This window comes from Athene cunicularia, assembly GCF_003259725.1.
Source record: "Athene cunicularia isolate RWA chromosome 5 unlocalized genomic scaffold, athCun1 chr5_part1, whole genome shotgun sequence".
Lineage (NCBI taxonomy): Eukaryota > Metazoa > Chordata > Aves > Strigiformes > Strigidae > Athene > Athene cunicularia.
In genome coordinates this window covers 7171587-7194064 of record NW_020799101.1, presented here as the reverse complement: position 1 = coordinate 7194064, position 22478 = coordinate 7171587, and the positions used below count along the sequence as shown (strand labels likewise).

At 38.9% G+C, this 22478-nt stretch overlaps 1 protein-coding gene across 1 annotated transcript in view; it reads left to right on the top strand.

Moving 5' to 3' along the window:
- Positions 1-22478, top strand: part of BRF1 (BRF1, RNA polymerase III transcription initiation factor subunit) — a 160523-nt gene that overhangs the window by 113091 nt on the left and 24954 nt on the right. The window contains exons 12-14 of the mRNA XM_026849030.1: positions 1007-1088; positions 1186-1241; positions 3093-3349. Of these exons, the coding sequence (XP_026704831.1) occupies positions 1007-1088; positions 1186-1241; positions 3093-3349 (395 nt within the window). The remainder of the gene's footprint in view (positions 1-1006; positions 1089-1185; positions 1242-3092; positions 3350-22478) is intronic.

The window sequence follows — 22478 nt, the reverse complement described above, 5'->3', positions numbered from 1 at the left end:
TCATTAAATCCTCAGTACATTTTGCTTCAGAGAAAATCTCAAACACTTGAACCCATAAGATGGAGAAATCTCAGAATGCTTTTCTTGCACTTAAACATTGTTTTACAAGTCTTGGGTCTGCTGCTTAAAAATTAAGTGTCTTGTTCATGAAAGATGACCCAGTTTGGATTCTCCATTCTGCAGAAGTTCTTCACTCCCAGACAGCATCGACTGTAGACAACTTTTGTTTCATGGACAGTTGTGCTAAATACCGGATTTATTTTTACATTTAAGTAATTGAAGAGGAGATCTATCTACCAACCTGCCAGCCTGCCTGGTACCTACTTGTATATTTATTTCTGTAATTCATCTGATGTGTTTTACAGCTCCACACCTACTAATGATGTTACCAAGACTAAGTGGGAGTTAACTGACAAAAGCCTAGATGTGGTTACTGAACCCAACTCTCTAAAATCTAGAGGACTAATACTCCAGCAACGTAAGCTGGTTTCATTCACACAGATGGGGCCATTGAATTTATAATCTCAGTAACTGTGCCTAAACCTTCGCAGAAACCTACCCAGAGGACACATGTTTCTGTTTGGGTAGCACAGGGCAGTGGTTCCCATACTGTTTTGAATTACAGACCACCATCAACAGGCAGAATTACTTGCAGACAACCATGTTGTCATGATGCCCTCTCATATCATCTGAAAAAGATCATAAACCCAGGATCATTTTAGGTTAATTACAGACCACGTACAATGAGTCCTGGATGGTTTTGGAAACCAAGCACTCTTTTTCTGAAAACATGTTGTTGTTTTTTTCCAGCTTTAGAAGTTTCTAGAAATGCTCCCTGGTTGTCATATCTCAGTCATGTTTTCTTTTATTATTAAAAAAAAACCAAAACAAAACCCAAAACCAACCCAGGATGTGAATTGACCGTGCCAGTGCTTTTTCAATTTAGTTTTGGTCTATGGTTTTCAAATTGATTTCTGAAAGTAGATAAACTTATTTTGTCTTTTAGTATATACTTAACGAAACAGAAGCTCAGATAAAAGCAGAGCTGTGGATGAAAGAAAATGCAGATTATTTGAAGGAACAAAAAGGTAAGTATATAGGACTGAAATTCTCCTTTTGGCCAGTGTTGCTGAAATATGCAGTCTATGTAATCTTCATGCTGGTTACCCTTTTGTCATCTTTCAGAAAAGGAAGCAAGAATAGCAAAAGAGAAAGAACTTGGGATTTATAAGGAACACAAGGTATTAAACTGTGTGCTAATTGTGTCTGTTTGAAAATGTCCTGGAAATTCATTACATTTGCAGATCAGCTCCATGTAGGATGTGTGGGCGTAATGGTACAGGTCACCACTAAACAAGCAAAATCTGTTGTATCTCTCTACCTGTTATTGAATTACAAGACTGTAATTTTTCAGGTGGTGAGTAAAAACACTTTCTTGCCCAAACTTTTATTTTAAATTACTATTGTGAGAAAATTCTGTGCATGGCAAAGTCAGAGCTAGCCCTTTGCATTTATGATTGCTGTCCTAATTGCTTGCTTATTTAAATACAGGTCTTAAGACATGCCTAATTTTTTTTTAACGTGTGCATGGGGAATTTGTTTGTACTTGCCATAACTTCAGTAGCTTTCTTTGCTCTTACAATAATGATTTCTTTATGAAGAACTGAACAGATCCTTGTTACAGTCACTTGAAGGAATATTTTGTTCTACCTTTCATAAAGAATGCGACAGTTATGTTAACAAATGGCATGTCCTGTCTCCATGTTTAGCAGTTTAAAGCAGCCTAATTGGCCGTGTATTCACGATTTACGGCATTAGTATTTTGTGTAATTGAGCAAGTGACAAGTCAAATGTTCCACATGCAACTAAAATCCATGTTAGTCTTTAGCGCGTATATCCTCTATCCGACTAATGTGAAAGACAGAGTTTCCTACTTCCCCTAGGTATTTCAACAATAAAAACAAAACCAGACAATGAAACACTGTTTTATACTTCAGAGTTTCTCATTCATCCTGCACTTACGCAGACGTGGCAGTCTACCAGCAATTTTCAAAATTGTATAACTTGTTGGCACCGCCAAGTAGCCCAAACACCCACTTTTTTGTTCGGACAACACAGGAGTTTTTCTCTAACTCTGTATTGTTTCTGACAGCTTGAGTAGAACTTGATTAATATAGTGCTTTCCAATTTCAAGGTAGCACTTGACCCATGTAGGTAAACAGAGGGGCTATTATCCATTAAAAAATAAATCTCCTGCAGAGCTTGGTGTTAAAACCTTCCTTTGAAAAGGAAAATGTCAAATGAGAAACAGAGGTTCTTTTTTTTTCGTACCTACCCAGGCATGGGACATGGCTAGAAATGTTCTCTGGTGTCATTTCTCTTTGTCTGGCTCTGTGCAGCATCAGCCTCCGCAGCGCGACGCTGGGCTTGGGCTTGCAGCGTTTGCCTGGGAAGGACAGTTGCAGGTGACATTGTCGCTGCACTTGTGTGTCTGCAGCCTTCTGCTTCCTATCCGTTGGCGTTAATGCCAGTCCCTGCTCAGAAAGGCGCTGCTAATATTTTTCAGTGTGCAGGAGGAGCTGGGTAGATGCCCTCCCACGCCGCATTTGGACTTGATAGAAAACACCACTGCAGTTTCGATTCGGAGTTGTCAGTGCTTAGGGTAGTTGTGACCCAGCTTGACTCTTAACTTTAAAGGCAATTTTAGAAGGAGCATTCCTTTATTTCCATGCTGGGTGATGCTATCAGAATCCCTGTTTCTGTAACAGGAGTTCACTCCCGTTTGGTTTTTTTTTTTTCTATGCATGAGAAATGGCCTGTGTTTCTTCTCTGGCAGCATTACAAATACTGAGTAAAGAATTTGTAATAAACTGTGTGGGCATTTGGCAAAAAGTGAACACTTATCTCACGGAGAAAAGAGACCTCTTGGTCCCGTTGAGTGGCAGGAGAGGGAGCGCTGGCTTAGCCCAGCCGTGTCGCCTGCATCCCTCCATCAGCAGCACCTGAGCCAGGACTGCTGAACTGCAGCTCGCCCTTCTGCTTCATGGAAACTTTGTTTGTATCTACATCACTAATTTTATATTTTAATTAAGCCAAAGAAATCTGCAAAGAAGCGGGAGCCAATTCAAGCCAGCACAGCAGGAGAGGCAATTGAAAAGATGTTAGAACAGAAGAAAATCTCAAGTAAAATTAATTATAATGTGCTAAGGGACCTGAACAGCAAAGGAAGTAACACACCAAAGAAAGAGGATGACAGCACTGATGACAGCACCAACACCAAGAAGCTGTCAAGAAGAAAATCTATTGCCAGTAGGAATATAGCCAACCCTGTAAACAGTGTGGGAAAAAGGTACTGCAATTGTTCATTTATATCTCTGTCTGTGAGACTGTCTATGTATCTTTCTGAGCCAGACAATGTAGGGACTGAAACATTTGTTTGAGGCCAAAATAATGTCGGGGCTCTGTTTTTATTTATTTTGCCTGCAGTGTCACACAGCGGCACCTTATTTATAGTTCACGTATCAGAGGTCTGCTTTGGTGTGAGTTAATCATCCTGAAGCCAAAAAAAAAAAAAAATCAATGGAAATTCATAAATGTGAATCTTTCAGCCGGGGACACCTTTTCTTCATATACTCCTGACATTTGCTGTCCTTCCTTTCTAAGTTGTCTGTATCAGCTGACACGACACTAAATGTTCGAAAGCTTTGTCTTTTTGCTTGATTTGAAAAATATAGTTCCCATCTGTTTTGACAGCTAGCTGTTTTGATTAGCTTTTATTTTAGTTTTATTCCAAACTTTTGTTGTTAATTGATGACACAAGTATAAAGCTTTACAGTAAATATGCTTGTTGGTTTTCTGGTCTGCATTTGCAATGTTTTATAGTGTGATGAAAGCTACTATTTTAATGAGTAAAATATTCGACTTGCTGGACAGATTTGTAGTGTGCTGTAAAGTGTATAAGGAGATTGATGTGTCCTATCTGCAATATTCAACTATTTTATTTGTCTTCAGTTTATGAAATCATGTTGGATGATCATTTGAGTCATGCTTATGTATAGTAATTTCTTACTTAGATGTTACATATTTACTTACATATTTATTCATTTACTGCCTAAAATACATAGTTTCTTGCTTCCAGAAGTATAAGCCCTATGCCATGAGGAAACTTAGGTATTTAATTCTGAAATGTAAGATGATGTCTTTGCACCTCAGTTCAGATTTAGGTATGTGTTGCAACCAGGCAAAGGACCAGAGAGGGCGGGAGGGCAGCCAGCCACAAGGTGTGATAAATCATCTATTCACACAAAAATGGGAGATGTAAGACACCTGGAAGCAAGAAGCTGGGAGGGATAGTAAGTGCATATCCCTCAGAAGCTAAGCAAAATAAGGATGACTAGATCCCAACATCTTATTTTAATTTCATTTGACAGTGAGGCCAGAGGTGCAGTCTTCAATTTTGGCTGCGAAGCCAAATGCAAAAGCTGAAGACTGCACTGCTGGCCCCACTGTCACCGGGATGCAGGGTTTTGCAATGTACCAAACTTCTTTCTCTGCTGTACTTTCTTTATTCTGCATTTTATGAGATCGCTTCATCCTTGTTCAACTTCTCACCCTTACTATCAACAGCTTTGCTTTCCAGTTCTTGACTCACTGTGGATTTTAGTCTCCTCTGTAAGCTGCTACTTGAGGTGATGTCTAATGACCCAAGTGCATAGGTTTTCCACTAGTGAAGGAAAGTGAAGATGCATTGAGGATTAACTAACAGCAGTTAGTCTAGGCTTTATTTGGAATTAATGGATGTTAATGAGTCATGTTTCTGGTATTTCTAGTAAAATATAGCAGGTTCAGTTTTCTGAAATGAAATGCTGCGATGGGAAGTAGGGGCTGGTAAGGATCCTGGTTGCATTGTAGAGCTCAGCAGTAACATCCATGCTCAAGCTGCTTTACCACATGTGAACCTTGTCACTTCCAAGGTTTGCAGAAACATTGGGCACTACGGAGCTCCTGTTGAAGTCAGCATGTTAAACTCTTAACAGGTGTTAAACTCTTTGCCATAAATATTTAATTTAACAGTGGTACAACTTGAAAAGGTTTCTAAATAAATACAAATCAGTATTTTCCAAAAGCAGCTAATAAAACATGTTTATTTTTCCTCTTGAGAGCCTAAAGTACGTCCTTAAGATGCATAACAGAGTTTCCTGATGATGATTAGCAGATCTCAGATACAATGAATTTTGCAGCAGAACACTCCAGAGGAGGTTGGGGATACATGCAAATATGTGAGTTAAGGAGATTTTGCACTCCAGAAGCAGGCAGTGTTCTTGCTTAAACAATATCAAGGACTTGGAAAACCATTAGTTGGGACTTTTTTTTTTTTCCTTACAATTAAAGATTTATGACACACTTTTGATTTTTTTGCTAGTAGTCTAAATGCCATGCCTTTCAAATGGCATGCATAAATTTCTGTGTTCTGCATTGTTCTTATATGCCATGCATTCATTGTCTTTGTTCAGCATTGTTCCTCTGAGAGGTGAATGGCTAAATACTTTCCCCGTGATACAAAAATCATGGTAATTTATACGCAATTAATAATAATAAAAACCCTGAACATTGCTTATTAGAAAATGAATGAAGCACATAATGTATCTTTATTCAGGAGGCATTTGCAGAGATCTTGCTAACCATTTGGGTTTGTAGTGATTTAGGGTCTTGCGTGTTTACCTTTATATGTCTTAAATATTTAGCAAGCTGCATCTGACTGCAGTAGCACCTTGCATAACCATGCTTTGATCCTTTACTTCATCTGAGTTATAGTCAGATTTTTAAAGAGCTACTGATTTAGTCCTGATCCCAATTAGAAGGTACCAGCACCATGTTATAGGGAGCTTTACAGGTTAGGGAATAATCATTCTTCGTGATTAAAGTAGCACTCCTGTATAGATATAAAATTAGGAAAGTAATTAAAAAAAAACCCAAAACAAACAAAATATCCTTACTGCTTTCCTTTTGCAAGTCAAGATTTTACAAAACTCACCAGGTTTGGACAGATGATGCAGCCAAGTGTCTTAGAAATCATCTTCATATACAGTATGTAGCACCCTGGAAATAGGAAGTTGATCTTCATCTTTCTAATTGCCCCTTGCTGTAAAATACTCTGCTCTTGTTATTTCCATGGAGGACTTCAGATTATCTTTAGAAAACTGGTTACCCCGGATAGATTTTTTTTTTTTTTTTTTTTTTTTTTTAATATGACATAAAATAGCAGTTACAGTGTTAATCAGTTAAAATATTGGAAAAGCTTTTGTTTACTGATGTGGTAATGGTGAGCAAATGTTACAGTCTTGTAAAAAGCTGTTGAGTTGCAAGAAATTTATAAAGAGCTTGAATGCTAACCATGGTCCCAGGAGCATGCTTAAACTGGATATTCTTTCAGTTGGTGGCCCTTTTAATAAGGCTTTGTTGCTACTATAATCACTTAATGATTACTTGAATTTCAAAGACAATATAGTTTATCTAAATGTTATTTCATAAAATATCCTAATTTTGAAGTCTCAAAAATGTTTGGTATTTTCTGAAATTTTGTTAAGAAAGTATTTTCTAATAATTCTTCCAAAGATCATGCAAATTTTGCCTTTTTAAATGAGTAAACAATATTTTCAGAAGCAAACTGGATTTTTGAACATGTTTCTTTACCGGGAACGCTGTGCAAGTTTTTGAGTTTTAGAAAAAGATATGCTTTTCTCAGACACACCTCCCAGAATTATACTGAGGGTTTACTTATTGTATCTGTCAAGATGGTGGAAGACTAGTAATGACAGTGCGAGTAATTTTAGTAAATTTTATGTTGTGCAAATGTATTTAATTGCATTACTTAATGCATTTTTGTTCCAGTGGGTATCTCGATTGGTACTTCATACACAAAAGCCATTTCATTCTCTGTGTGTTTGCGATGTGGCACAGTGGATGTTACCATAATAGATGTTGCAGCTTTAATTTCAATTGTCAGTTGCACAGTTTATCTTCGCTAATGTCTTCTGTGCATATGAAGCAGAAGAATAATATGTTGAGCTCCTAGAAAAGAACAATTGTCCCTTTGAGCTACTTAAAACCTGAACTCCAGCTAGAGCTCTGCCATGTGCTGGAGCTCTTCATGTCCAATAAAGAGAGTTTTTAGGACTGGAAGCTCTTGGTTGTTAGAAGCTTAATAATTTATTTTTTATTTACTTGAGCTGAATCTTACAACATTACTTGTGAAGTGAAATGTGTTCTACCAAGAAAATGTGGGAACAAGAAAGCTTTCAAGTCAGTACTTTTTAAAAATTTTAAATCTATTTATTGCTATGTGCTTGAAATTGGTAATGATGTCAGAAAAGACAGGATACATTATCGTGGGAGTAAATGTGTCAGGTTAATCTCCTGAAGAATTTGCCTTGGAAGAAATGAAGCAGGGCTGTGAAGCACAACTGAATCCATTGTAATGAAACAAGGTAGTTCCAAATGGAAGCATATGAACATATAATAAAAACCAAATCATGTCTGCTATGAATAGGACAGAAGCCCTTGGTAGAGATCTCCAGATTCGATTAGATTTGGAAATTCACCTCCAAATTCTCTCCATGGTCTCACTTGTATTTATCAGCTGTCCGTTTTGCTAGTCCACATTGGCACGTGGCTCCACCTGTGCCGGGTCTGGATGTTGCAAACCACCCATTTGCACTACCAGGGACTTGTTCTGCTGCTCAAGTTCCTGCCCTGGGATGCACGCTTTCAATTACCATCTGCTCTGGCTACATTTTTGTTGGCTTTTTGGTGGGTGTCACGACCCCAGAAAAATCCCCTTTATTATTAGGGAGAATGTATGTAATATAATACTTTTCTACAGCCTAGCATTCGTCACCTCATTTAACCTGATAAATTACTTGGTACTTTCTTGGCTCTAATTGGAATCACATTCCTCCCGAGCAGTAAAATACGGGCAGAAGCCTAATTTAGGTACTTTGGGGGAGTCTGATGATCCCGTGCTGCAGAGGGAGCCTGGGGAGACAGTCAGCTCCCCACCACGAGCCTGTGGGAGCACTGCCTCCATCCCCCCAGCTCTGACCCTCATTTACAGTTGGCCCTTTCTGGTGTCTGGGATGTGAATACTGCTCTGTAAGGTGGAAGTTTGTTTCAAGCTCATTGGCTTTGCCAGATTATTTTTGGTAAAGTTGTGGGAGGGAGCGCACGTGGGATGCTATTTATCACACCCATCCTGAAAACTTTCTCTTCACTTGTTGGTACTGCGCGTGTCCAACAGAATCTGTATTTCTTCCTCCTGGGGAATAAAGAGGGAAGAAGCCCCAGACCACCTGTTTCCATCACATTCAGGATTACTGATCATGTTAAACCCTTTATTTTTAGTTTTACTGTTCAGGCAGGTGGAGGTGGTGTGCTGAGTGCCATGCTACGTCCTGGCTGGGTACTTCTAACTTAGCCACAACTCTGTGTCCTGAATACTCTCTATTGGCCATGGCTTATAATTTATTTTTATAAACCCAAAGCAAATGGGCTTCTTAATGTACAATATTTTTAGGTTATTTTACGTTATGAGGCTGGTATTGGTGGAGGGTAGGAGTATGATCTCATGTTTTCTAGATTACTTAGATCAATCCAAACCAGTGTGAAACAAAGCTCAGTTTGAATAATCCAAGGGATTCCTGGGTGTCTGAAAACCCTTTGTATCAGTTAGATTCAGGTGGTTATAAAGGTAAAAGCACTCTTGATTCATGATGTCAAGAAGAGAGCTGGTGTTTTAGAACCTTTTTATTAGGAAAAATGACGTTGCAATAATGGTTTAAAAATATGGGAATGGGGTATCTTAAAAGTTTATTGACTGCAGCTGATGCAGTGGAGTATGTTGGGCTGATGGGCATCTGCAGTGGGTCCTACAAGTTAGTAATTCATGATGAAACAGAGCTTCTGAAGAGGGACAAGTCCCCGTGTTTGGCAGATGTGAAGCTTTTGAGAGAGTCTTTTCCATGCTAACTTTAGGGGTATGCATTCTCTGTACAAATTGGCCCTTTGAGATGGGATCTTAAGAGTGTTTTTATATGCTTTAATTTTCCACCATATATTTTTATTTTTCAGAATTGCCTTCAGCTCTTTGTGTAATTTACCTTTGATATCCTGTTTTTCTCTCTCTGCTTTGAAGTCTGTTACATGGTTTGGAATTCATGTGTGTTTACTCAAAGTGAGATATTAAATTTTATTTCTTGTCTTGTGCTGCTTCAGGCCTTCTTTTTATATGTGACTAACGTGCTAGCACCAATTTCCCACCTGGAATAAAATTCCTTACAGAAGATACTGGGAGTATTTGTTGAGATGATAGTTAGGAGTTTCTTCTATAGCTTAATTATTATTTGGTTGATATTTTTGGTGTTTCTTCTGGAAGCAATCTCATGTTGGCTATAGGATTAACTAGACTGTGATTCCTGGGTATGAATGTACATGTGGTAAGAGCCTTCCTGTTGAGCATGTGGAGTCAGCTTTTGGTTTGAATATTATGTATGTGGTAAATAAATTCTCTAACCACTTTGACATAACTGTTTTCTTATGTGATCTGTGCTTTGAGAATTCCTTTGGAGTGTAATTTTATGTATGTTTGTGCTTTGCTGTGGTATATAATCATTTAAATCAAAGGTTAATCAAAATGATTAGTCATTTTGAACAGGAAAACGGTGACATTTGATAAGTACCTCCACTTAAAATAAATCTTACCAGTATTTTTCCAGTCTTGTAACTTTTAGAGGGACAAGCTTATACAAATTATGTTTAGAATTTTATTTACAAAAAGCAAAGCCAAGAAAAAATGAATTCAAGACTTCCAAGGTTCTGCTTTTCAAGTCATGCATCTCCTTATTAAAGTTAGCTGTATGGGGGAGAGCTTTACGAATGACCTTGAAAGGAGCTGACACATGCATTTACTTGTTCACAGCCGATGTGAGGAGTTGATCTAGTAAAGCCTATAGTAATGTTGTAACCTGGCTAATGCTGCAGGTTACTGCTGCTCATACGAGCTAAGAGGCCTTTTATAATAAGGAGATAAATCAGAGGCAAGAACTGCAAAGAGATACATCCGACCCAGCATGTTTTAAAATGAGTGTGTGGAGTGTGTGTTTTTAACTTCTGAACACTAAAATGTGATGGCCAGCAGCCTTTCCTTCTTTGTTAAGTGAGGACACAGGAGGAAAAATGCATCTCTTCTGCACGTTGCAGCGCACTCCTGAGTGGATGCAGAGTTAAGCGAATGCCACCAAAAGACTGGGGAGGCAGGAATCAGCACACTGTCTGGGAAATGCTGTGGCAGGTTATCCCTTTACACTCAAATTCATTTCTGTTGACACTGGGATAGGGCAGAAGGATGGGGATATTTTTTTTTTTTTTCCCAACCAAAAAAAAAAAAAAAAAAACCCAAAAAAACCAAAAAAAAAAAAACAGTTCCCCAAACCTCATCCTTCCAGAAGCTGGCATGTGTTTGTCAGGATTTGATGTTTATTCTGATTACATAGGCTATTTTGAAGATCAGTTCCCCCTGATACTAATGATGGCATTTTTCTTTCACATCTGACAGGCTTGACACCCCTGCAAATACAGCTGCATTAAACTCCAAAACATGCATGGATAGTGTTTCGCAATGCCTGTGCTCCACACTGTTGAGAAAGGAGCTCCTTTCCAGCCATGGCTCAACACACCTCACATCCCCAGCCTGCAGGGTCTGGGCATCTTTGGGCTCCTGCTGTAGGAGCTGCTTCTGCCACTGACTCCCAGGTCATTTCAGCAGTTACTTCAGCAGCTCTGCACTTCTATGTCATGTAGCATTGGTTCATTAGGGTGAGGTTACCAAAAAGCTCATTCCTTCATCCCTCTATCCTTTCCTTCCTCCTGCAGGAGGTGAGTTACAGAATCGTTTTCCCCTTCCATGCCTGTTCTGCCAGTGAATTAAGAGAAATGATGCTCAAGATTTTCTAGCTTTTGTTATTAAAATGGAGTATTTTTCCTAAGAATCACAGTTTTGGATTCATTACTTGTGGAGTACTGGAACTAGTTCTTGAGTACTGGAATAAAATGTCAGTGTTTCAGTATGGCAATAAACCCCACCTGTATTTTCACTCTGTAAAATACAGTTGGAGAAAAATGCCCCTGGAATAGCTTAATAATAGGAAAAATAATGTAAAGAAGTCTTCTCAGTGCGAACTGTACCAATTTCCATAAGTTCAGTGATGCTGCAAATCATCTCTAATTGTACATCATTCATTAAGAGCATTCAAATTTTATAGTACAGATATTTAATGTCAAAATTTGGTTTAGTGTAAGGATAAGAGAACATGATCTGCTGGGACTGCAGAGGAGTGTTCCTGAGCTGTCATTTATTTGGACTTACGAGAACCTTTGAGAAATATATATCGGTAACCCCTTCAAGACTGGGTGAGGGCACATCTAGGCTTGAGTGAGTGTTTCAGCAATAACAAGCATCTGCCAAATCCAGTGGTTGGTTCCATTTACTCCAAATGAGTAGAATGCCTTCAATTTAAAACTAAAAAGACATTGATCTGGCTTGACCTCGTGGCCCAGACCCAGGTCAAGTCTCCTTGTTTTTACAGCAGCCTTCTTGTTTGCTTAATATAAATTGGATATTGCTTTTCCGCCTCCCACTCAAGAAAATCATCTCCTTGTTGGATTCCAGGGGAGGTTGGCTGGGCAGTGCAAAAATGCAGGGGGCATTTTTGTGACTGTCTGAAATAATTTCATCTTGTGCTTTAAGACCAAATTTCAGCCCAGAAGATAATTTTCTGTAACAGTTGGATTGCGAGCGCCTTGTTTATCTATGTTCTCATTTTCAGGCTGGTTATAAGAAAATACTCTGCGAGCTTTTCTCTTCCAAATTACACTCAGTGGGTCTAATAGAAGCCTTAATATAAATATGTATGCACAGTCTCTTGAACTTTAATAGCATGTTAGCAGAAATAGTTATATGTGATGTGGGGAGTGAGGAGAGTGGGAAGAAACAAAGAGATCGGAAGTGTTATGACTCTTGTTATCAAACCCTAGAGGTGCCTGTCCTGCTGTCACGGCTGAGAGTGCTTCAGTGCTGTGAAATGCTCGTTCTCAGTCTGTAGATTTTTCCGATTTATTTCTTTGTGCTTTCATGGGTGGAAAATGATTGGTTTCTGAATTGATTTTCCTTTGACCCTAGTCCAGCAGGGTCTGCTTGTTGATCTTTATAGTATATATCTGCTCTTTTTTTTTTTTTTTTTTTTTTTTTTTTTTTTTTTTTTTTATTAGTATAAACCAAGGGAAGTGCATGTCTGGTCTGTTTTAGATTTGCAAATGGAGTCGAGTCTTCAGCGAATAGTTGTTAAATATCGAAGGAAGAGGGAACAAAACAAACAAAAAGTTAACCTTTCCTCACTACAATATGGCATACATTATTTTACCAAGACTAATACCCAGACTAGGAAAGCAGCCATGTGAAGCTTCTTGTTTCTTGATGTTTGCACGTATTGCCAGACCGGATAGCTGGCAGTCATTATGGAGTTCTGACTGCAGTTCTATCACCATGGCTGGGTAAAGTATTGGAAAGTTAGAACAGTTTATTGGAAGACTTGAAGTACTGTTTGTTCACATAATATTTAACAGCATTTACATAATTAGTTTTAAATTGGCTAGTGTGCTGTAACTTAGTCATTTATGTAAGTGCTGTTCCCTTACTCAGTGATGTTTCTGGTGTGCTGACTGATTTCAGTTTTACCTTGCTGCAGTTGTTACTAAATATAGGATGAAACATACAGGGATAACTTTTGAATGTGGTATTGGAAGATATGTGCAGCAAATTTAACTTTTTCTTCTGTTGTTGAATTTCCAGTTGATTGTGAGTCAGAAATTTCTGCCCAGCATTTTCTTCTTCCTCCAGTGCAACACAACTATAGATTGAACAAACCCATTACCGTGCTTGGGATATGCAGGAGCAAAGGTAACTTCCCCACCCGCTCTGGAGCCACCCATCTCCTCTTTTCTCATACAGACCCCTTCCTTGTGACCCAGAAAGAAGGAAGGGAGGAAATCATGGACTTTCACATACATTTTCCTCTCCCTCCGTATTTTACACTTGCGAAGAAGCCTGTTCTGCTACACAGATCGGATGGGAAGGAACAGATTAGAGTATAGCACACGTGGACCTCAGGACCTGCAGTCCATCTCCCAAGTCCACATGCAAATAGAGAACCCCTCAGCTCAAGTTCTCTTTCAGAGCATCACTTGGCTCAGCAGCTGTCAAAAACTGTAGACAAATTGAAATCTTTCCATTCAAGCAGGACTGGTGATAGATGGCATGGAAAGGATACAATGGGGCTGTTATAGCCCACAGCATGACGTGATGGAATAGATTTGAAATCTGTATTGATACTCAGAGTTGAGTGCAACCTTGCTGAATTGGAGTACTGGAAGATGCTTGGACATCGAGAGCACTCTCAGGCCCCATACAGAACATAAGTGCTGGGCATGTATTTAATAGTCTGTTGTCTCTTTATTCAGAAACAGTTTTAGATGCGGTACTTATGTCAAAGAAATACGTGCTACTTTACAGCATAGTGTTCTTATAAGAAGCTAGCAACATATTTGATCTGAGTGTTTTGAGATCTGAAGTATGAAGGACACACATACAAATTTGGAAGTGGAATGAAGTGGCTGGCATATTTATTTTGGTAAGGTTATCTTTGCCTTTCTGGAGTGGTGACGTGGTAGTTGTTACAGAAAAATGGCTTTGCACGCTTCTGCACGGATTTTATCATGCAGCAATAAAGAAACAAAATCATTTGGAATCCTTACTAAAACTATTGTTGCTGAAGTTAGGTGAGGCAATTGTCAGATTAAAGCTGTTGTTGAATCAATCAGTCATCTGATGAATTAGTAACGGAGATTAAAGTAAACAGTGAATCAAATTATTAGATGAAGAGAAGCAAGACAGAAATTAGGGTGGTTTAAAACCTATGCCTGGTTATTTCCTGGAGGCAGAGATGGGCCCTTCCAGTTTGGGTTTTAGTAAGTCAATTGAAGAGTTAAATCTGTGCTTAAAGGTGCTACTTAACTGAAGGTGTTTTAGAGCTTGTTCTTTTTCCTGCCAAATAAACTGTGTGCAAGCAACATTGGTTTAAAAAAATGATATGCAAATACAGCATGTCTTAAACACGTTTGCACATTATTCATACCTTTTGAAATATTACGGGAAAAAAATGATGGGAACAAAGTAGAAGAAAGGTGAACTCCTTTGTGTAGGTTGTTTGTGGAACAAGGCGGGTAGGAGAACAGCTCGAGTTGCTCATATTGCTTATGGATGCCTACTGCAGGCTTTTGCTGGGTATTCCTACATAGGAGTCTACCTTCTGGTGTCTCTCCTCCTCCTCCGGACTGTGTCAGGGACATTAGGATCATTAATGTCTCTCAGTGATGTGGTGGTGCAAAAAAACTACCTTTTGCTGAGGTGTTCATTTGTGATACTGCATCTGCCACACCTTCTCAAATCTTCTGAATGCATTGGTGAAATAAGAGCTTTCTTTACCTACAGCCTGGTCCAGTCCAAATGTGGTTTTGACTTCTGGGCAGTCTGGAATATAAAAAAATATTGGGCCTTACTGTCGGATTTTATATAACTTTTATTTATAAAGTCAGAACATATATACTCCAGAAGTCTAAGAGAGAAGCTTGCTGTAAAAGCTTCAGTCTCATAATGGGAGAAGTTCAGAGTACGTATACCTTAAATTCCCTTAAGTCCCTGTTGGTATAGAACTATTTTTTTATCCGTGCATCTATATTTTCATTTTCCCATTATTTCTTAAAATATTCTTGTTCCTTTTCACCAGCAGAGCATTGGAGTAATGAAATAATTTGGTTTAACTGCATTACTTGCATCAATCTTGCATGGCTCACATAGACTGTTATACGTTTTGTGAAAATAACCCTAAATACTAATTCATCAACTCTGAAAGTATGAAATGACAATACTTAGTTCTGTTCTGTTAAAGAAAAAAAACCAAACAAAGAGAGGAAGAGGAAGCCATGAAGGGAAGAAGAGACAGAGAAAGGGCTAATTAAGGATTTAAAGCCACTGGGTTCTGGGGTTTTTTTTGGAGTGAGTGAACTGAGTCGAATGTAAAGTGTGGTGTGTTTAAGCCATAAGAAATCATAAATTCTGTATAATGCAGAGTAACTTACTAGAAAGTGACTGACTAGCTGGAGAGGTCTTGTTTGGTAGGAAAAAGGTTTCTGTAAAAATTAACCTCATCTTGCTGACCTTTGCTGACCCTGGCTGCCTCTCTCTTAATCTAACCTGAAGAGATTAGAAAACCCCTTAACATCAAAAGGAACTGTAGACACTATTGTCTCCCAGAGTCCCATTGTGTTTAGGAGTGATTTATCAGGAGGCAGCAGCCTGCTCCTGCTCCGGAGCCTTCACCCGCTGGCACCAACAATGCAGCCGGGGCTGTAGGTCAGTCTGGCCATCCCTGACCCTGCCTTGGAAAAACAACACACGACGCTCAGCGTGATGGATGGGAAACCTGACTCCGGGATTCACTTGCCCAAACTTGTTTGGAAGATTTGCTGGTTTTACTGAATCACATTTTTCAGGTGCTTCCTGTGTTTTATCCAGGAGTGGATAAATAGCACTTATTTTGTTCAACTGCAGAAAACACAAATGTAATTAAATCACATTGAAAGTTTGTCTTTCAACACATAGGTAATCTTCAATTTCTGGATTTTTAAAATATGTATATTTTATATATGTATGTGTGTTTATATATATACACAAATACAAGTTTTACAGAAAAAGTTCTTTAAATAGCTGTTGGAGGAAAATGCAGGTTTTATGCATTTATTTCTATCTCATGAGGAGTATTGACAGAGAACATTTCTAAGATCCGATGATGACTAGGCTGTACTTTCCTATTAGCTTTGGGCTGCAATTTAAAATTACTCCTTAAAACATACAGAGGTCTTAAATTATGAAGCAGTAGGAAATCCTGAGATCCAAGGCATTGAGTGGGCTTGCAGTATACTATATGTTCATTATTTTGTTGCCTCTTAGGTAGCTCACAGGTATTAAGCACAGCGTTACATTAACTTTTTGATGAAGACCAGACACTAGAAAACTCAAGTTTATGGTTCAGCATTTGCTGATAGGACTTGCAACTCGGGGAAGTCCAGATTTAAGATGGTTTTTGCAGAGTACTTGTGAGAGTCCAGCCGCAGTAATGGATGCATTTTTGTCTAAATTACTTTCCCTCTCTTTTCAATTTCAATATCTGCTGATTTCATTTTAAAACCCATTTTAAAGCAAATGAAATAGCTAAGACTTTTTCTAGCACAGTAATCCAGACCTTTAATACCCTATCTCTCTACAGACCACAGTTTTAAGAGCTGATGTTTGTGGTGCTGTTGTCTGTGCTGGGCAGGGTTCTGGGCGTACACTGCAGGAGACATAAGCTCTACTTTCACGTAATTGTAAAGGTTGATCAAGATTTTCAGGTTTTTATTGGAAGACTTATCTTTTCCTAAAGCAGTCTCAACTGCGGAGCTCTTTCACTTAAGCACTGTGCTCCACATCACAGCTCCAGAGATATCTGGCCAGCTTCCACATTAAATTCGCTTAATAGGGTAAATCTGAAACAATTAAAACACTCTCAATTTACCACCATAACCAAAGGGTCAAAGCCAGGAGCTGTAGGAGCACTAATATTCAAGACAGTTTTTAAAAAGGAATTTAAACATACTTGCTTTAAAAATGTCATCAAGATGAGATAGGGAATGCTTTAAGTAAGTGATTTCAATCACCCGAGTCTTCTAGTAATGGATCACCTTAAGATTTTCTGTACTGTAACATACGTAGGGCTGGATTTTGTCCCACTGACCTTTGTGGACTTTGTTTCCCTCCGTCAAATAGTGGAGCAATGTGTATTTTGGTATGTATACAGGCACCGCAAAGAGGTGAGGCTTGGCCCTTAACGAGACAGGCTGTTGACTGAATGGATGTTCTCAGGCTTTGTGCGTGCTTTTGGAAAGAAATTGTAAAACAGTCTACTTACGAACACCTGAATTTTTGCCAATTTGTGCTACAGCTTTCCCTGATAAGTTACTAAACATGCTGTCTAACAATGTCAAATGTTTTCTTTTCTTATGTGAGATGTTTTTAGGATGGGCATTGCCCTTGTATTTAGTGATCTTGCTTTTCTTCAGCTCTTATCAGGTGTATCTCAGCATTACTTATTGTCTTTCTGTCTAACTTAGGCTCTTAGGTACTGTTTTGACTACAGTCTTTTTGAAAATCCAGAAAAGGAACCGTTCATTTTGCATGAAAAGGAAAAAATAGCTGTGTTTTTCTTTGCCGTAGAACTTCAAAAGTACAAAAAAAAAAAAAAAAGATTAAATAGGAAAATGGAGAAAAAAATCATTCAGGAAGAGTGAAAGGTTCTCACTGATTAAACTGTAGGGAACATTCACATATCTACCATTTGGTCTCCTGAAGATCAATACTATGAGACTAATCTATGATGCTGCAGCAGTCTATAATAACTCTAACATATTATCTTTCAGAGTATTATTACTGGAATAAAAATTGCTGGTTTTAAATTTTGAAGATATTGGGATACTCATCCTGGCATTCATTATTTCATAAAATGGATCAACAGTGTTCTCTGTGTGCCCACACAGTTCGATATTCTTTCAAAATGATATTGAAGGGTGATCATGCTGTTTCAGTGATCCTGTTCAGCACAGTTACACTTGGATGGATGCCAAAAAAAAGCAAGCAAAAATCCAAGCAAAATGTGACTGCTTCATATCTGATGCTCAGCGTTACCAAGGTGTCACCTCTCTCGGATGGGTGATGAAGGAGTGTCTGCATCAACATGATTTTGCTCGGTGAGAGTTGGAAAACCAGCTTGAAAGTTTTTTGCACTGACTTGTGGTCTTTGTAGGTTAGATACTGGGAGCCTGTAATTTGGTGAGGAGGGAGAAGCATCTTTTAGTAATGTATTTATTGCTGTACTGATAGACAAGTTATGAAGTTTGGACTAATTACAATTTTCTGTGTCTTTTTAAGTGGATTAGAAATGGCTCATTTGCTCTTGTGCTGTAGTAACTTTTGTCAGTTATTCTTTTTTCTTTCAAATAACTGAATACCACGTTGCCTCTAAATTGGGATAATATTAGATTTCCTTAGCCTAATCATAGACTCTTGTTTTTGCAATTATGTTTCAAAACACTGATGGACAATAGTCCGTGAAAGCAAAAAGACACAATTCTTACTGAGGCCAGTTTTGGAAGACTCTGTTAAAAGTATGGTTCTAAAGCAGCCTGTGCCATGAGCCATAGAAGTAGCAAAGTTTAGTCTTCTACCAGTTGCCACCTCTTTTCCCCTGGTCATTTTCTCTCTTCCCCACGAGCAAGAGCCCCAGCTCTCTGCTGTGACCCCTTCCTGCAGGCTGATGGGTCTTCTGGTGTGAGCTATTGGCCAGCTGATACCTGCATGGAATGTGGTCAACTCTTTCCCCTTTGGTGGGGAAAATCTTTTGGGTCTCCTCTTCCTCCTGATTTTCACAAAGGGTGTAGGCACTTGGCTACATTAGTAAGTTTTACCTCTGGATTTTGTGGTCCCCAGACATTTCAAAGGGTTGGAGTGAAAGAGAGATGAATGGACTGTCAGCATGTCGAATAGTTATCTTTTCCATACAGTGAAGAGTGCACCTTGTGTGTGTAGGCAGACTTGAAAACAAGGAATTAATTTCTACTATGTAGCAGATGATTTAATAGGACTTTTGTAACTTTTAGTGGTGGGGTTTGGGGGTTTGGTGTTTTGTTGTTTTTTTTTTCCAAATGGAGCTACTATCTAAATACCTTCTAACATTTAGTAACTTTTGCTCTTTTGAGCAATTTTCAAGGTCAATCCAAAATGACAGCATTGCTAGGAAAGAATAATCTTTAACCCTCAAAAATGCCTATGTTAAAGTTGCCCAGTATCAGCAGTGAATACAGAGGTGTGATGCGTTTTATCAACTTTGCTGGTAGAGAACCAAAGGGAGTTTGTCATAACACGAGGAGCTTATTGATGACACAGTTGTCTTTGATTGATTAGAAGTGGCAGATTTATTTCAGCTTCAACTCTTCCCATTAGCATTCCTATCGACCATCTGGCAGTGGAAAACCTCACTTGTGAGATATAGTGGGATCTTGTTAAAAAAATTACAAGATATCTTGGGGGCCTTTTTCTTTGCCAGTGTCCCAATGAGCCAGAAAGTTGTCACTTTTAGTGACAGTTCTTGTTGCCTGAAAGGGTTAAAAATGTTGCTGGTTCAGCCCATGACTTGTTTTTAGTGGGTTTTTTTATTACTGCCTTGATCTCAGAAAACATTTAGTTATTGGTTATGCAAGTATCGTTTTGTGGGCTTGGTAGCTCTTTCATAGCATTCAGTTTTTGGTTAGAATGAGAAGGAACATGTTGCTCTTTAAGTGGGGGGAACAGAGCAAACAGCCTTTTTCAAAATGGTACCTACAGAAAACTAAAGCTTTCCCTGAATTAGTTGATTATAAAAATGTGATATCATAATCAAAATCATTTGACTGTACTTAGGATGCCCTAATCAAATCATCAAAGATCATGTACCAAGGAAGGATGCTTAAGGGGTAAAAATTGAATTCTAAGTGAATTGTGATGTTCCAAAATGTGGGGTTGCCTATATGTCCATTAAATGGTAGATATATTCATTGATATGAGAGAAATATGGAGCTGGTGTATAATGGGTGATGAAACCTCAGGTCATTTAGTGGAGTTCCTGCAACAGTACAGTGAATTACATCACGATCTGAAATGCAGCAACTGCTCTGGCCCTACCATCCTCTGATGAGTAGTAGTGTATCAGGGCTATCCTTGGTAAACAGCTTTATGGGGCTTTTCTGCTGCAGTGTTTGGCACTTGGAATTGTAATGCTGTCTCTGGCTTCCCACCTGCAGCATCCCCTGCTTCCCTGAAATACAGTAATTCAAAATAAAGGCATGAAATGTTGTGGTTAGGACCCCTTATATCTAGATTTTATAGGGGACATTGTAAAGATTAATGTTCACCGTGTGTTGCAGAGAGGTGAGTTATGGACAGAGAAAACATATTCTACGTGAGTTTCCCTGTATCTGCAGGGTTTGCTTAAAACAGGGCTTTTAAGTCTTTGTTAAACATACTTTTTTGAAGGGGGTGTTGTGGTGTGTGTGAAAGAAATACTTCCATTTCTCGGAGTGTGATAGATTTCTGCCCAGGATCTCCGGGGCTTGACCTTGGTGGCTGTAAATATTTTAAACGGTTCCATGGATATTTCAAGATTGTGGCTTGTCGAGGCATAATGCACAGGGGACTTTTTCCTAAATGGGCTCCTCGTCGCACTTAGACTCACTCAAACATTGCAGCAAGTGAAGGTGTTAAAAAAATATGCATGAAGGTCAAAGTGACAGGTCTTATTAGGAGATTACTGTCTGGCAGTAGTTCTCTTGAAGAGTAATCTCCTAACAATTTATTCTCAATTTTGTATTTGATTTTGAAAATTGTGTTGAGGCAGCATTAAGATTACATAGATGGTAGTTACTTGTGCAATATTTAGCAATAGAAAGGAGATTAATCCCTTCTGGTTTTATTTTGCATCATTAGTAATGTTTATGCTGGGGGAGTATGCAATTTCTGAAAATGAAATGGTTTTGGACAGTTAGCAGGGATTATCTGAAACACATACATAGTGTATAGTGTAATTCGTTTGAAGGTTTCCCATGTTATCCTCTTTTTTTTTTCTTTTTTTTTTCTCTGAAGAAAGATAACACTGGAGTAAAAATTGTGAGGAAATTTATTCAGCCACTTTAAGGCATTTTGTGGAGGATTAGGATTTCTTTGTTTTTAAGTGTTTCTCAAAAAGTGCTTCTCTTGTCCGCTCTTTTAATTGTGCCATCACATCTGTGAAAGATAATTATCATATTCTTTTATACAGGCACGTGTCAAAGCGCTACTCACTTCCAACCATCCATCGACTGTTTGATACAAATGCTTCAGAAATTGAGCTAATAGACAAGGCACCATCCTTGTATCAGAAAGTTTTAGATTTCCTCACCTGCAGGTTTATTTGTCCTACTTACTATGTTTTCTTTCAGAAACAGAACCTTTTGGCAGCTCCTGTTACGTTCATACTGGTTTTTGGATAACTGGCCAGACTTATGCACAACACCATCCCGGTGCACTCTTCTAGATCCCTTGCCAGTTGTCTGCTTGAACACCATCTGTTCCTGGCAGGAGTTACCTTCAAATACCTAACAAAACAGGTCATGGGAAAAACCAAAATCTTCCAGGAGTTAATGGTGTTAACCTACCCTGCTTCTCTAACGCCATTAACATTTTCCTCATAGCACTTCAGGAAACTTGGACTATTTAGGCAGATCCTCTTACCCCAGGATCTTTCCTTTTGGGGAGTACCATGTCTGCCCAAGCAAACAGTGAGGACGGTGCTAACTTGCAAGAAGATATTTTGTGGAAAGCTCAAACAGTGTGTGAAATCCAGTCCTGCTTCATAATGAGATGGAGAACTGTGCTAATGAAATCTGCAGGAGACAATAAAGTGAGTCATACAGCAAAGACGACTGAAAACGGCCGTGCAAGGCAGTGCCACTAAGAAAAGAAATAAAACTGAGAGCAGGAAGGAAAAAGAGCATCTTGGAAAAAATCCAGGCTAATGCATCCAAAGAAATATAATCTGAAATGCAGACGTACATGGGAGCAGAAGCTGTAAAAGCCATAAGGCCGAAAGAGATAGAGAGATAGTGGACTGCAAATTAAATATGGGGCTCGACAAAAGGACCAATTTGGGCCATGTGTTGGAGAAGCAGCCCATGACAGATTAGGGAGGCATTAGGCCTGTCTTGGAGAACCGTTTGCTTCTGCAGATGAGAGAACTGGACTCATTAGGGTGATTCCAGCAAGAAAGAGAATAGCGATGATCCGGAGGAAACGCTGAGACACCATCCATAGCGTGATGATAGGAGCCTACGCATACGTGAGTGTGCAAGCATTTAGAGCGTAGATGGGGGAAACAGCAGCATATGGCATGGCAGAACTAGGCTGCAGCTGAGGAAAAGGCTAATTTCAGTGGGACAGCAGGAGGGAAGTCTTGGTTGGCGTTAAGGTTGAGTGCCATGTTTGAAGACAGCACAGTCAAAATAGAGATTGAGGGCCAAATACTGCAGTGACATAAGAGGATCCTTGTCTCATTTTGGAGCTGTATCTGATTAGATTAAGTCTGAATTTGTTCCTTAAGGCACTCATAGACTTGAAGAAAGATAAATGGTGATGGTGGAGCATTTACTCACTCCTGTGGGTCCTCTGTAGCTGGAATTGAACTTAAACTACATCAAAGCAGAGGGTGCTG